Consider the following 16412-nt stretch of genomic DNA (forward strand, 5'->3'; position numbering starts at 1 on the left):
CATGGTCATCAATAATACTGTGCTTCACTTTTATTTTATATTACATATGAAAATATACTTGTGCTACCCATTTAATGATTAAATGAAACTTTTAAAAAACATCACCAGTAAACATGTGCTCGCTCATATTTTACCTTTCAGAAAACTGCACTCCCGCATAGGTAAAAAATTTTTCAAATCATTATTATTCACATATAGTGGCACCATAAAAATTATCCGTCAAATTAAAAATAAAAAATTTTGAAATAACGATGTACCCTATTATATACTGCTCCATGTTTTACGTATTGTTACATTTTGGTTTTATGAATTCTTTTATAATTTTGCTTTATTGTTAGAAACTCGTTTAAAATGAGTTAAAAATATTTTTTTTAAACTTGGTTTTTGTTAAGGCTTTTTAAAGAATTTTTTTAACTTTTTTTTAAGCTATTGTTATCTTAAATTTTAAATTTTATAAATTTACATTATTAAAAAAATGAGTGAAATGAATGAAGAAAAAAAAGCTACAAAAAAGTAGTTATGTATTCATGTTGAGAAGTTAAGAAGCATTCTAGTTACATTATCTATACAGTATGCATACATTTTTAATATTGTAAATATTTGTTCATTAAAAATTAATATAAGTATTATATAATTAAATTTATTCAATTTAAATAAATTATTCATCTTGAAGATTAATATTGAAGACTGTAATTATTAGTAATTTGTTTATTTTTCTGATTACTTTATGAATCATTGATGAACCTTACTTTATGAATCAATGATGACAGTAATGAAGATAGAATGCAGAAATGGTTTGATTATCTAAGCTTGATTGATGCCATCTTTCGTCCTTTATTAAAGCATCTCTCATTCTTCACTAGGGCATCAACATCAATCAATTTATCTACTATATAATCTTTAGAAACTTTTGCTACTGTTAAAAATATGTTAAAATCTTCATTATACTAACAAAAATGATTTTAGATATATTTTAGATAAAATATTTGAGAAGATCAGTTATTTTGTTATTACCTATTTAACGCAAACATTATTCAATTCACTTGGCACTGTAACCAAAAATTAAGAGAAGCTTTAGATATTTTACTTTTAGATTTTGTTCTTTTGAATCAGGCATTTATGACTAATGCTAATTGACACCTTCATACAGACAACATTTGTTGCAGGACCTCTTTGTAAGAGGCTCTGTGAGCAATTAAAAAAAAAAAAAAAATAGGTATGTTAAAATTTATATAAAATATTCAATGTAAGTATAAAATAATGATAAACTAAAAAATTTGTAATCAAATTAAGATGTTCTTAATAAACACTTATACAAAACTTCGCAGTTTATCTAAAAAATATTTTATATAGTATATTATTAATAAATATCATTTTTGTTTCAACTTGAAAAATAACAAACTTGGCGTAAAGTCCATATAATTTTGAAACTCAAAATATCATTTAAGAATTTTTAGTTTGAAAAAAAGAATAATCTTAATTTGAACATTGTACTACAAAAAAACAGGAATTAATTAAAACCATGCATAAGACATGACCATGCATAAGAAATGACCATGCATAAAACATGACCATGCATAAGACAAGACCATGTATAAGACACGACCATGCTTAAGACATGTTTTCTTTATCACTACTATTACACTTTCTGACATGAAATACAAACCAAAACAAACAAATACATTAAAAACCAATTAATAGTAAATTAAAAATAAAAACTAACTTTAGTTTGATAGATAAATAATACTATGTAAGTGATAGCATATAATGTTGTAAAAACAGATAGTTTAACTTGCCCAAGAGAACTGATCTTCCCTCTAAAAATAATGTTTATGCTATAACGAAAATAACGCAAACAACTGATAAATAAACAATAGCTTAAAAAAAAGATATATTAAATCTATTTATATAAACAACTATTAAGCTTTCTATAAGTTTTAAATTATAATGAAAGTTTTTAAATTAACAATAGCTTTATAAATACATAAAAAAATAATCTTTCCTATCATTTTATATCAAGTCATTACATTAAAAAGACAATTAAAATAAATTACATTTAATAAATACAATTTTGAAAAACCTTGTTACAGTAAAACCTTTTCCAAGCAAAATGCAAAGAACAACGAAAATAAGATCACCAACACAATGCATTCCTCTTGCTAAATAGACAAAACTTAAAAGATGAGTTTTTCTTTTGACTTGTTTTACAGTCTTGGTTTACAGTCTACAAACTTGTTTTGCAGTCTACAACTATGGTAAAGATTATAAAAATAATAAATAAATTTTGAAAAAATGTTTTTAAAAACATGAATAAAGCACTATACCAAAATTTTGTAAACCTTCTTGAGGCTTTCCACTAAAACCATAACCGGTATAATAACTAACATTGAAAATAACTGAAACTACTAAAAAATAACAAACAAATAACAGGTCAAAATATTTTGATACATAACCAAGAAAATTAAGCTTCAATAAAAATAAAAGAATGATGTTTAACAAGCATACATTCAAAAAATGTGATGCCAAGAAACATTTTGTATGTAGTATGAAGTAATTGACGTCGGCGTAATAAAACTACAAACAAGAACAAAGAAACATCACTAAAGTAATGAATACAAAAACAATTCCTTTAAAGAAAAAAATTTGGATAAATAAATCCACCTAAGAAAACAATCGCATAAACAATTAGACATAAGTAAGAGCAAGAAACAAAATTTACTTACAAGCAAAAAAGATAGTTAGTAAAAACACTAATATAGATAGAATTAGAAACAATATCTCTGTCTGTAAAATATCTAAACAATTTAATAAATATTTTTATAAAAATAACAACTAATTAAATAGAAAAATAATATTTTTAATAAAAAAAATTTCAAATTTTATTTATTGAAAACTCACTTGCTTCATCAGCAGAAAATTGTTTTGTCCAAAAACTGTTGCCATTAGTCATCTCTAAAGAGTACTTTAGAGAAAGTCCCTGTAAGAAAATAAAATAACTTATATGCAGAAAGATAAAAAAAAAAATTGTATTTAGAGGTAAATTTATAAACAAGATCCAAGAAATGACCTGAAATTGGACCAAAATCTATGCCTTGGTCCAAATTCCAATTTAATACAGCAAGGTTGGTACAACATTTGTGAGTGTGTTTAAGTACTCATTTATTTTAAAGATGTATGAATGCATAGTGCATTCAAAAATTATTTCTTTATATTTTAGAGAGTTGCTTCAGAAATACTAAAAAAACATTCAACATGGCATCTCAAATTGTCGAGAATCTAAAAAAGAAAAAAAAACTATGAACCTAAAAAAAGTCTAATAATTTTTAACCATAAAAAACACATTTCTTCAAAAATACATTCACAACACAACACATGATTAAATAAATTAAATTTAAAAAATTACCTGGACCTAACTTGCATCCACTTTGTTTTTGATACAGATAAACTTATTTGTCAAATAAACATCCAACTAGTTGTATCATGATATAACTAACCAAATACCGTGATAATTGCCATAACTTTTTTTTTTAACATAGGTAAACAATAGTTGTACCATAATACATAACTATCCATATATCATGACAGTTGCCATATTTTTTTTTAAACATTGGCAAACAATAGTTGTATCATAATATATAACTAACCATACACCATGACACTTGCCATAACTTTTTTTTTAATATTGGCAAACAATAGTTTTCTCCTATGTTTAATTTTAAAATACTTGTTGTTGTTTTTTTTTTTTGCAATTTCTTCTCTTGTATTATTTAGTTTATTTCTCTTGTATTATTATTTAGTGTTTCATCACATAGAGCATGAACATTATTGTATTCTGCAAGAGATCACAAATAATTTTTCAGAATTTTTTGATAGAAGTGCTAGAGGCAGTTTAGTTAAATATTGCACGATTGCAACTAAATTCACCCCAGGAAAAGTTGTTAGCAGTGGTGCTTTTAAGAACTATCGTGTGAAATCAGCATACTAAGCAGCCTGATATACTTTGTTTCAAAAAATGCATCTTTAGTCCAACAAAAAACAGGAATCTTGAATCCAACCTTAATACATTGCTTTTTTTTAAAAAAATACTAAGTAAAAAAATAATCAGTTATTTAGTTAATAACAAAAACTTTCCTCGCTTGTATTAGATGATGTAATTTCAAAGCATATTTAGAACTAAATAAAAATCCAGAGGTTGCAAGATTGAATGAAAGATTGTTGTTTATTATCAATACTTTAAATGGCACAATTAAACTACTCTAACTTTTGTGTAAAAATGAACTCAATTTAATTTTCACTAAACTCATTATCTTTTGCTACAGCAGCTGTCACCTTTACAAGATTTATATAATTGGTATAATTGATTTGATTGGTTTAGATATATATAATTATGCATGAAATTAAAAACTAAAGTGAGTTTTTATTTTTATAAACATCAGTAGCTTTTTTTTAATAATGATTAACATTGCGTAAATGTATCATGTTTTTTTTTGTCTTGACAGCATTTAGCTGAAAATTATAAATGATCAGTTCAATGTATGAGGAATTTAAATTGCATTGGAAAACGCACTAAAAGAGTACATATACATACACATTACATAGCTACTTTTAAATTATGTCAATTAAAAATTATAATCTTAAAGTTGGACTTAGCAACAGAACATAGCAACAGAACTTAGCAACAGAACATAGCAACTTAAACTACAGCCTAATAAATCTAGAACTGAAAAGTTGTTGAGATAGTGTGGTTACTGGTGCTGATTGCCATGGCAATGTTTGTGGTGGCACTAGCATAAACTCTGGTGATTAGAATAATGATGGCTAATATTAAGACAATGGTTTTTCAAACATGTTAGAAATTTGGAATTTTGACTGATCAAAACTCTGAACTTTAACTCTGCATCAACTGTTGATTTTATTTGTGCCCAACTTATTGAACATGGCAACAAACATTTACATGAATGCAGAATGCATGATGAATACAAGCTGATAAGAATATTAACAAGTTAATATTTAGATGTAAATAAGAACAACATGCCCTACAACCAAAATCTACAATTCAATAACTTTACTAATTATTAAAAACTGCATTTAACAAGAATTAAACAAGTGTTAATCAGCGTATTTCATTATATATAATACATAACCCCATAATTCACAGTTTTAAACTCATAACATCCTTAAGGAAAAAGCAAATTTAATTTAAAAAAAAGATTCTTGACCATAAAAATTTTAAAAAGATAAATTTTAAGTTCAATGATAGCAACTTTAACTCACAAGAGTTTTATCACCATATTTTTTATTTTTTTTTAAATTATTACATTGTCAAAAACTTAAAAATTTATCCACAAAAAAAATTTATTTTATTTATTCAAATTTTATATCATTTTATTTATAAAAACAGTTCTCTACAACATGATAAAAATTTTTTTGAATAAAGTTTATTGAATAATTTTGCAACAAAAGAATAGACATTTTTATCACTATTATATCCTATATTTCAATCTACTCTATTTATTTCATACTCTATATATTTTATATTAGTTTTTATTTTATTTTGTTTTTAAATTTAAAAATGTTTACCTTTATCATCAATAGATGATAAGATTGTTTTTTATATTTAAATTGAAAGAATTATAATATTTTGAGCATGTCTACTTTTTACTATTATTATTATTTACTATTATTTTTACTATTACTACTTTCATTTTTTCCAATTCTTTAGTTTTTTCTTTAGTTCTACTTTGACCTTCCACCCTTCACCATTATTTTAGTTTAGTTTAGCTAATTCTTTAGTTTTTTAATTTATGGGGGAGTATACTCCTTAAGCAGCTTTAAAAAAAAAAAAAACTGAATGTTTGAGCATAAAGAAACAACCTTGATAAAAAATAATTTAAGGTACATCCTTTATATAAATATTAAAACTTTGACCTTCCACCCTTCACCATTATTTTAGTTTAGTTTAGCTATTGTCGAAATATTGTTTCAATATAGAAAACTTTTATAACTTGATTAAATCAGTCCAACACAATTTAGAATAATTTAATTTTAACATTACAAAGTTTTTATGATAAATCATGCTATCGCTATTTTGTTTAATAATTTGTCTTTGTAATTGAAGTTTTTTTTGTTTTTTTTTTACATCTTTGCTTCCAACAAAGCTGCAAGCAACCACTATTAGAGTTGGAAGTTACTTGAAGAGAAAAGATGAAGATTGTGGAGCAAGATAATGATTGACAGACAACTTAAAGGATTGCAAATTATATGAATCAGGAAAGAAATGTTCGAGAAAAAAAACTATATGAATAGGAGTTTTTGGAGCACTTAGGAACAGTCACAGAAAAAGGATGAGACTTAATTGAATGACGAGTAACGCAAGAATAAATTTTAGTAGATGGTACAAGAGACGCTAGCTCTTTAGAGCATTGCCCATTAAAGTATTTGTAGAAAAGAGAAAGAGAAGCAACATTATGACGATGTGATAATGGTTGGAAGTTGGCTGCTAAAGCAGGTCCAACTATGTTTACAATGCATTTTTGCACCTTTTCTAAAAGAGAAGGGGCATCATTAGAAGATCTGCCCCAGATATGGCAACAGTATTCCATACAAGGCCAGAATTTAAATTTATAGAAATAGTGAATAGAATCCGAAGTAAGAAAGTGTTGAGCTCGATAAAGAGATACAACCTTAGCAGATGCTAATTATGCAACAGATTTGATATACGGTTTCCAAGAAAGATCAGAAGTAAGAATTAATTCTAGAAGATGAAGGGTAGATGACTTGTCAAGTACATCACCGTTCATAAATATAGGAAGATCTAAATTATTGCGATAATGATTGGCTGAAGAGATTTAGACTTAATCCACTTTTAAAACTGCTTGAAAATAAAGAACATACTCCAAAGAAATACTCGGAGTATGTTACTTTATTCTATCATTAACTTTATAATATCTTTAGCTTTATAATATCTCAATTTGATTTTTTATCTTAAATAATAAATGCATTGCTTTTTAAAAACAGATTTTATTTTAGCTTTGGCCTTTTACAATTTATTTCATTTAAATTTTCTGACTGCAAATATATGTATGTATGTATGTATGTATGTATGTATGTATGTATGTATGTATGTATGTATGTATATATATATGTATACATATACATATATATATATATATATATATATATATATATATATATATATATATATATATATATATATATATATACAACCTTCAGAATTAGGAAAATTGAGGTCAGCAATAATTTGCCCACCTCAATCTTTTAGAAGTCAACATCAGGTCGGCAAGAAAAATTCGATACAAAGGTCTTACCATAAAACATCGAAACGAAGTTGGCAAAAAATTGCAGACTTCAACACTTTATGGTCGGCAGTTAGGTCAACATTGCCGAATGCCAAACCTAATTCCGAGGGTTGTGTGTGTGTATATATATATATATATATATATAATGTAAAATTAAATAAAAACAACTGGTAATTAATCAAAAGAAATGAACTGGTATCAAAATGTTACCATAAAAACAAATTTTTTTATAAACAACTTTAACATTATCAACTATCTTATAGCCTACTGCCATCAAATTACTTTTTTAATTTATTCTTATCTATGTAACCACAATTAGCATCAATAACCGCTTTACATATTTTTGGTATTCTACATAAAAGTCAAGTTTACTCCATTTACAAAGTTGACAGCACTCACTAAGTTTTTTCTACATATCTTTTGCATTATTAGACATTATTTTTTGACATTTCTTTTTCCAATCATCCTATAAAACTTTGAGAGGAGAGAAATCTAGTGGTTAGGGAGGTCAAACCATTCTATTTAATATTTAATCATTCTCTAACTCACTCAAATAATTTCTACAAAGTTTTGAAGAATACTTCAGATTTTTATCTTCTTGAAAAATGAATTGCTCCCCATAATTTGACTTCCCCAAGGTATGGCATAATTTTTTTTTAACTTTATAATGTCCAAATACACTTCTTTTAATTTTATTCCCTCATTTAATATAATTTTACCTGTGGTGTTATTCACACCAAAACAACCCTAAATCATAACACTACCCCCACAATCTTTCACAGTTGAAAATACACACTGTTTCATTATCTGCTCACCAACTCTTCTTTACTCAAACGATCTCCTCTTGGAACAGAAGATTTGAAGCTTTGACTCATCAGCTCAAAAAACACATTTCCAGTCATCCATGTTCTATTTTTCATGTAGTCTTTATTTTTTATATGCTCACTCAAGTCTTTTTTATTTATTTTGGGGCCATAGGAATGGTTTCCTAACAGCTATTCTGCAACAAAGCCCTGCTTCTATCAATTGCCTCGTAACTCTTGTCACAGATATCAGAGCTCCTCAAGAATTATTCAAAGTATGAGTTAATTCCAAAGCAGTTAATAAATGATATTTTTACTAGCAGTTGTAATTTTTTAGTGGCAGATAATTTTTGACTTTATCCTAATCATTTTTCATGGACCACACTTCCAGTTTCTTCCTTCTTTTTTATCTTATTCTAAAATGTTTAAGCTGAAATATTGAATTTTATGCTAATTAATGCATAGAACATTTTTCTTGCCACAATGTAAATATAGCAGATTGTTTTTCTAAAAATAATACTCATTTTCTGGCTATTTATGGTTTAAAAATATCAAAAATTTATTAAAAAAGAAATTTTCTAATAAGTTTTTTTAAAGATTATTAAACTGCGAGACCAAATACCAAAACTCACTCATAAATAAACAAGTTATGTTTATGCTGCTTACATACTCTTCACATAAACATCAGACTTGCTAATTGCATGATTTATGAAAGATTAACATTAAAATCGGACTTGATGGCTGCCTGATTAATAAGTTATTATCAAAACAGTCCAAATTCTTGATTGATTGCAGCAAAACAAAACTTTGTTTAAGGGTGATTTTTATAAAATTCTTCACCTGCTTTGATGAGTCTGGTAGAAACAGTAGCTACATACTTCTTATCATCAATTGTTTGAGAATTTTTAGTGCAAGAATTTTTAGCAAAGCTTCTGTCAACTCATCAAGAGATTTAAATGTTCTTAAAGCCTTGCATCTGTGTCAGCTGTAGCGGACCTTAAACAATCAATCTGATTAATTATTATTAGTAACTCAAGCTAACTTTCAATGATAACAGTAAATTCAAATTTAACAGCAAACTCGTGTAAATAAACACTAAATCCCAGTTCAATAAATTTGAACACACACTTTGTTAACTGTATGGTTTTATTAAACTATTTCACTCAAAATACTTTTATATATATATATATATATATATATATATATATATATATATATATATATATATATATATTTTGTAATTCACCTCCCCAAGGCCAAGAAGGCCACTACAGATGAGGAGGCTACTTGTGGTTATAACCCTCTCTCAACTCTATAACTCCGAAACACAAACAAGGCCGCTGCGCGTAGAAACAAGTATTACTTAAATTATCTAATAATGCAAAAATAAAAATAAAAATATTAAAATAAATTTTATACTATATAATATGCACAAAAAAAGAACTACAGTATAGTCATTAGATGTATAAGTCACAGTATAAAACATGTTAAAGTCTTTTAAGTGGGCTCCTAAGATATTTGGACATTATTAATGGCTTTTATTATAGATTTTCTCAGATCTGCTAGTGAGGTTGGATTCTGTTTAAAAACTTCTGCTTTCTATTTCACTCAACAGTTTCAGGCGTGGTTTAAATCTGGTGAACTGCAGGAACATTATTCACATTTTCTTTTCAGCCATGTCTTGCCAACTTTTACCAGATGGCAAGTTGCCCTGTCATGCTTGAAAATACAAAACTTTTTAATTCAAAAGCAAATAAACACACTGTTCTTCAAAATTTCTGACAGTTTTACCTTATTATAAAAGATGTAAACCGGCACAACCATTAAAAGTGATTGCACACCAAATCATAATTACTGGACAGTGCAACATATCAAGGATAGATACACAAGTATAGTAACCAGAAAGCATTGACTTCGTGTCAAATTGATTAACTTACACTTTTCCAGGAGACATGGCATACCAACACAATGTAGGAATTCTATTCTTGCGACTTTGCAAAATGTGATGCTTTTGCAAATATTTTTTGAGAAAAGTGTGGATTTAATGCAGAAAAGTCAATTAAAGACCTTGACAATCTGCTTTCAAACTGTGCAGGTACTAACATTCACAATAGTCAGTAAAGTAAGAACTTGTGAGCCTTAAGTCTGTATGTATTTCACAGCCAAACAGCGCATCAAGTTGGTTTTCAATTTTTATAACTATTTTTCTATTGCAAATTGAAAATTCATACAATGAATGAATTAATAATTCAATTGAAAATCCATACAAGCAATGAATCATTATGATAAAACAAACATACTGACAAAGTATTATTGCTTCATAACTAATAGTTTTGCAATAACTCAAAAAAGTTCGCTAACAGGCCCCACTTTATCTAATGTAATCAAAATAAAATGTGCTCTACTCTCATAAAAAAAATTTAACTTGTAAAAATCATTTTGAAAAACCCTAAAACCCATAAATATTTAACAAATATAAATATTTTTACACTGTTCATTTTTTTAAATAAAGTTTTAATTTTTTCAGTAAATAAAATGTTTTCTTGAAATATATTTTATATTAAAGTTTTTTTTGTATTATATATTCAAAAAATAAATAAAATACCATGAAAAAAAAATATTTCAAGTATCAGATAGTATAAAATATTTTTAGTTAAAAAGTTAATCAAGAAACTTCTGGCAAAAAAATGTACAAATGCAAGAGATAATTCAATATTATCTCTTTCTACAAATAGCAAAGCAAAAATGAAGGTCTTAGTAGGTTTTTGAACAGTTGATCAGTCCGACTGCTGCATACAATCTAAACTTATGGTTTCTTAGATACTTAGTGGATTTTAAGTGCTTACAATACAAAAGCTTAAGTAATGTTTTCAATGACCTCAAACCATTTTAATCCCTGAACTTTTATACTATTAAATAATATTTTTACAGGATTAAATTTGAGAAAATGCTGAAGGAGTGGATAAAATTAAAAGATCAAAGATACAGAAAAAATTTTGCTAAAGTTAAAAAAAGACATTTATTTTAAGAACAAATGAATAAATTATTTTGGATTGGAGAACATCCTCATATTATGTTTGAGGAAATATTAAAAGATAAAACAAGAAAAAAGAAAGACAAGGTCGAAGATACTGCATTTTTAAAAGACCAGCTTGGTGAAAGAAACAAAGTATTGGAGGTAGAGATAAAAGATATGAGTATTCTGTATGAAGAAGTAAATGAAGCCCATCAAAATTGAATAAAAATCTATCAGCAGAGTTATATAAGAATGATTTAGATTATTTAAGTTCTGCTAGTTACACCAGCAATGAATTAGGCAAGGAAACAGATATTGACAGATATTATCTAAATTTAAGTTAGAAAGCTCATTATTGACTGAAGTGGTTCAAGATGTTAATTAATATTATTTATTAGGATAAGAAAGTTTACTGGCAAACGAAAAGGTTTGAAGAATGGAATCTACTTAGCTCTCGAGTTGTTTCAAGCTTCTCAGACATACTTGGTATCTGGATCCCATTTGGGTAGTTTTTGCAGATAAAGAATGTAGGGAACGTGGTGATATGGCTGAAAAACTGTACAGTTTACAATGACGTCCAAATAACAGTTTTCCTTTAGAGCACCAGATAATGGGCTAAGCTATATTGAATAGCCTCAACTTCAGTAAAGGTTAGGCTAGGTCATGGCTAGTTTTTGACATGCTTAGGCATGAAAAGGCAGAAACTCAATGGGTGAAGACTCCACTAGAGTTTAGGAAATTCAACAATTTTTATCTTGAATTTAGAGCAACAGTCAAGGGACTTGATGTTGTTAATCACTTCTATGAGAGGACAGTTTAAGACCTACTCAACAGAGAATATTCTGAGGAGAAAAAGCAGGGCAACTTAATTTTTACAAATAACTATAAGAAAAACAGAAAAGGCAAGAATAAAATAGATTACGAAAAAGTTGCTACAACAAATAAAGTCTAGTTTCTTATGTTTTTTTGTTAATAACAATTAGTGATAATAAAGAGGATCATAAACTTACCGGATTTGCTGTATTTTAATTTAAAACAAACTTTATTGTTTTAAAATTTTTTTTATTTTTCTAAATTTTAATTTTTTTTTAAATTGAGTAAAGAATGTATGGTTTTGACTATTGATTACATAAAATATATCTTTATTCCCTGCTCAGGCCTCTTGTTCATATTTTCCATAATAACCTCTGAAGCTGATTATAATTGAGAAATCATAGTACTGTATTAAAAGTAAATCAAAAATATAATGCACTTTTATGAGTTTTGAGAATATTTAAAAAATATTTTGTACTTATGTGCTTTACAAAATTTTATGAATTTTTTGAAACAACTTTCATGAGTTTAAAACTTCTTTTGAGAATAGATTTTATTTTGATTAAAAATCCCTAAAAAATCACTCATAATAAGTCATCAAAATCTTTACAAATGTAAATATAAAAAAAAAATTCAACAATATTAATATTAATTATAATGTCTCAAAAATGATACAAAACGCCCTAAAAATTAACCCCTTTACCCCCTGAAGGAACCGATAGGGTTTTCAAAAATTAAAATATTTTAGCACTAAATCATGACCTGGGCAAATGATAAGCTAGGTCTCCTTTTAATTCCAGACATGACCTTATTTTGAAACACCCTAATATATGTGTATATATATATATATATGTATATATATATATATATATATATATATATATATATATATATATATATATATATATATATATATATATATATATATATATGTATATATATATATATATATATATATATATATATATATATATATATATATATATATATATATATATATTTATATATACACACACACATATATATACCGAAATAGGAAAAAGAAATGGTACATACGTAGATAACTGGAGTTTGGATTAATAATAAAAAATTTTCTCATTATCTATACAAAGGATATTATAAGTATCACTGTCACCTGCTTTGACTGGCACTTTGCAACAACTATATACCACCATCTTGCTCGACTTGCTTTAATAGCCCTTCTACCTGGAAGTATATTTTTTTTATTCAATAATATAAAACTTTTACATAAATTATCATTGTTAATTAATAAATATCACTTTTTAATTCCAGTTTACAATAAATATTGCAAAATATTCAAACAACTAATTTTCAAAAACTAATCAAAACAAATAAGAAAATATCATAAATATGAGGCAGATGGGTAGAGTGTAGAGAAAATGATTTAAAAATTTGTTTTTAGATTACATTTATTAAAAGTCTTAATGCTTCAAAAAAAAAAAAATTTTCTTAAAGTATTATTTATGGAATAAATGTGAATTAGCTAATTAAAGACATTTACTCTTAAATTTAAAAATATTACTACTATTAGAGTATTAAATTCCATTTACTTACTTTTTCATAGTTTTAATATTTTTGTTTTTCAATTCTGTTTTTACAATTACATATAAACTTTATTTGTCAACATTTATTTTTTGTCAATTTTATTTGTCTCAAATAGCAGAAATTGGTTAATTTTGTTCTAAATAATATCGCATAAGTGTGGTGTTTTTTTCAGAAAAACTTTTTTTAAAAAAGGTGGTATGATATTGTTTTTTAAATACTTAAATGTATCAGTTTATCATATATCAATAGAATATTTAATTAATACTATGTCATAATTGTATTTCTTGAATATTCAAAACTATTTTAAAATATAATATTTTAAGATGTTGTAAGCACTAAATAAGTATATTTCTAATCAAATTAATCATAATATTTAATTTTTAGGTTAAAAACCTAATAATGAGCATTAATACCAATAAAGTAGTGTGTGGCCACACTGACTATACAGTGGAGAAAGAAAACATAAATAAAACTGTTGCTTGTTTCAAAATTTAAAACAATGATTTGAAAAAGAGAAAATTAAAAAAAAAAAAAAAATTAACTAGTTATTAATTAAGCATTTTACCAAAAATATTTTTTTAGTTCTCTTGCTCAACTACCAGTTCACATTTTAATAAAACTAAATTAGAATTAAAATCTAAAAAACTCAAAACCTAAAGTTTGATAACAAACAACAACAGTTCAAATTTAGCATTTACAACATTGACAAAAAAAAACCATGCAAACATATTGTTTTGTAAACAAAGTTTTAAAAGTTACCATTAGAAAAAGATTTGTGAGCAATAGTTGTTATTTAACAACGAGTAACTACTACAAACTGGCGGATATTTTTCAAACTTATTTGATTTACTATTGATATCATCAAGAATGGGAGTTTAAATCAAGGAGTCATTGCAAGTTGAGTAGAATTTAGTTATGGCTTTGTTCAACCATTATAAAATATTCTGGTTGATAAATAAAGTGATTGGAATGGCAATAGGAATCATCAGCAACTTGAACAAAAATTACAAAACATTTGGATATTTAAAAAATCAAGAATCAGAAGCCAAGATCAGAGGTGTAAAACGGTATCTAGAATTCATCAAAAAATAGTCAAGATAGTTCAAAACAACCAATTTTTAGAACCAAAAGAATTAAACTTTCTTAAAAAACAATTTTTAATTCAAGTGAGCCCATTAATTATTTAAAATCTATTGAAGGAGAGTGGACTTAAAGCAGAGTTCAGCACAAGAAACTCTTCCTTTTAAAAACTCATCAAGACCAAAGAATTACATTTGCTAAAAAATATATAAGCACACTTATCATTCAGAAAAAAATGTATCATGGAGACAAAATTTAATTTTGTGGAGCCTGATGAAGGTTAATACGTATGGAGTAAGAAAGGTGACCCATTCACACTCAGCTGCATTTGAAGAACAGAACATTTAGAGAAAAGTTTAATCTTCAAAACTTTATTTGGATATTTATTTAACATTAAAAGTTTGTTTGAATGTATCATGAAGTTTTTAGCAACTTAAAAAGTTAATTTTAACAACAATAGTTAAATAAATTTTTTTGTTTATTAAACTTCTAATTAAAGTTTCCGTAATAATTATATTTCATTATAGATATAGATATTGTTAAAGACTTTTTATATCTGGTATTACTTGTCAAAGTTTACTTAAAAAATGCTTATCTCTCCAACTGCATATATCATATAAAAGTAGGCAGAATGTAGAAAGAAAAAAAAATTAAAAAAAAAATGACAAAAGATAAAAACTTTGGTGCATATTTTAACAACGATTTCAAAGTAACCGTTAGAAACTAAACCAAAAAGCTCAAAAATCAAAACCACACGCTCATAGATTTCTATAACATTTAATATTTTCATAACATTTCTTTAATACCATCATTAGCAACCATGTGCAGAATCAGCAAAAATCTATCACAAGTCCTAGTTGTAAATACTTGTAAAAATCTTATTCACTCTTTTACTAAATATTTAGCATTTATAAATATATTTATAAATATTTATAATGTATTTTAATGATATTTAAATTAAATGTACATTTAAAAATTTTTTTATCAGGTTTAATTACAACAGACCAATGATAATTTGTGTTATTCTATGTTATTTTGATTTACGCAGATTACATTCTTGATTTTTTATTATAATAAAACGTCTTATATAGTAACCAAAACAAAACTAACAGATAAAGCTAAATGGACTGCATGCAGTAAAACTAATTGGCTGATCTAGAAACACACAAAATCAAATAAACTCTATATTGCAGCACTGTTCAAATAATTATCATTTTATATTTAATAATTTTACCCATTTAAAAAAAATGATTGCAACAGTAATAATTTTTTTTAAATGGGTAAAAATTTAGAAAAGTTTTTAAACCCCACAATTAATTATAATCCTTCTGCAAAATGACAGTTACATAGAACTTTTATAAAAACAACATAATTATAAATAACAAATGCAAAAAAATTGTTAAAATTAAACAGATGTTGAAAATTTTTTTTAAAGGTTCTTACTATTTCCAACTTTGCACAAATCAATTAACTTAAATAAGTTTATAACTATATAGTGATCTTTGTAGCAAAAACTGTTGTGAACTTTGTTGCAAGCTCTAGTAACACTGTGGTATCTTTGTTGTGTACTTGTTGTACTTTTTTTTTTTTTTTAAACATCTTCGCTTCCAACGAGGCTGCAAGCAGCCATTAATTAAAGTTGGAAGTTACTGAAAGAGAAAAGACGAAGATTGTAGAGCAAGATAACGATTGATGGACGACTTAAAGGATTGCAAACTATATGAATCAGGAAAGCAAGATGAAGGAAGCGAATTCCAAAAAACTAATGTTCGAGGAAAAAAACTAGACGAATAAGCATTTTTGGAGCACTTAGGA

The 16412-nt window shown here is 26.0% G+C and overlaps 1 protein-coding gene across 3 annotated transcripts in view; it reads right to left on the reverse strand.

Annotated features, from left to right (window-relative positions):
* The window catches only part of LOC101235301 (transmembrane protein 145), a 49841-nt gene that overhangs the window by 21668 nt on the left and 11761 nt on the right, over positions 1-16412 (reverse strand). For all 3 annotated transcript variants that reach the window (XM_065788404.1, XM_065788406.1, XM_065788407.1), the window contains exons 5-11: positions 13087-13157; positions 2899-2977; positions 2724-2795; positions 2506-2574; positions 2325-2405; positions 2081-2159; positions 1724-1817 (exon numbers count right to left, since the gene is read on the reverse strand). In XM_065788404.1, coding sequence (XP_065644476.1) covers positions 1724-1817; positions 2081-2159; positions 2325-2405; positions 2506-2574; positions 2724-2795; positions 2899-2977; positions 13087-13157 — 545 coding nt within the window. The remainder of the gene's footprint in view (positions 1-1723; positions 1818-2080; positions 2160-2324; positions 2406-2505; positions 2575-2723; positions 2796-2898; positions 2978-13086; positions 13158-16412) is intronic.

The sequence above is a fragment of the Hydra vulgaris genome, chromosome 01, assembly GCF_038396675.1.
Source record: "Hydra vulgaris chromosome 01, alternate assembly HydraT2T_AEP".
Lineage (NCBI taxonomy): Eukaryota > Metazoa > Cnidaria > Hydrozoa > Anthoathecata > Hydridae > Hydra > Hydra vulgaris.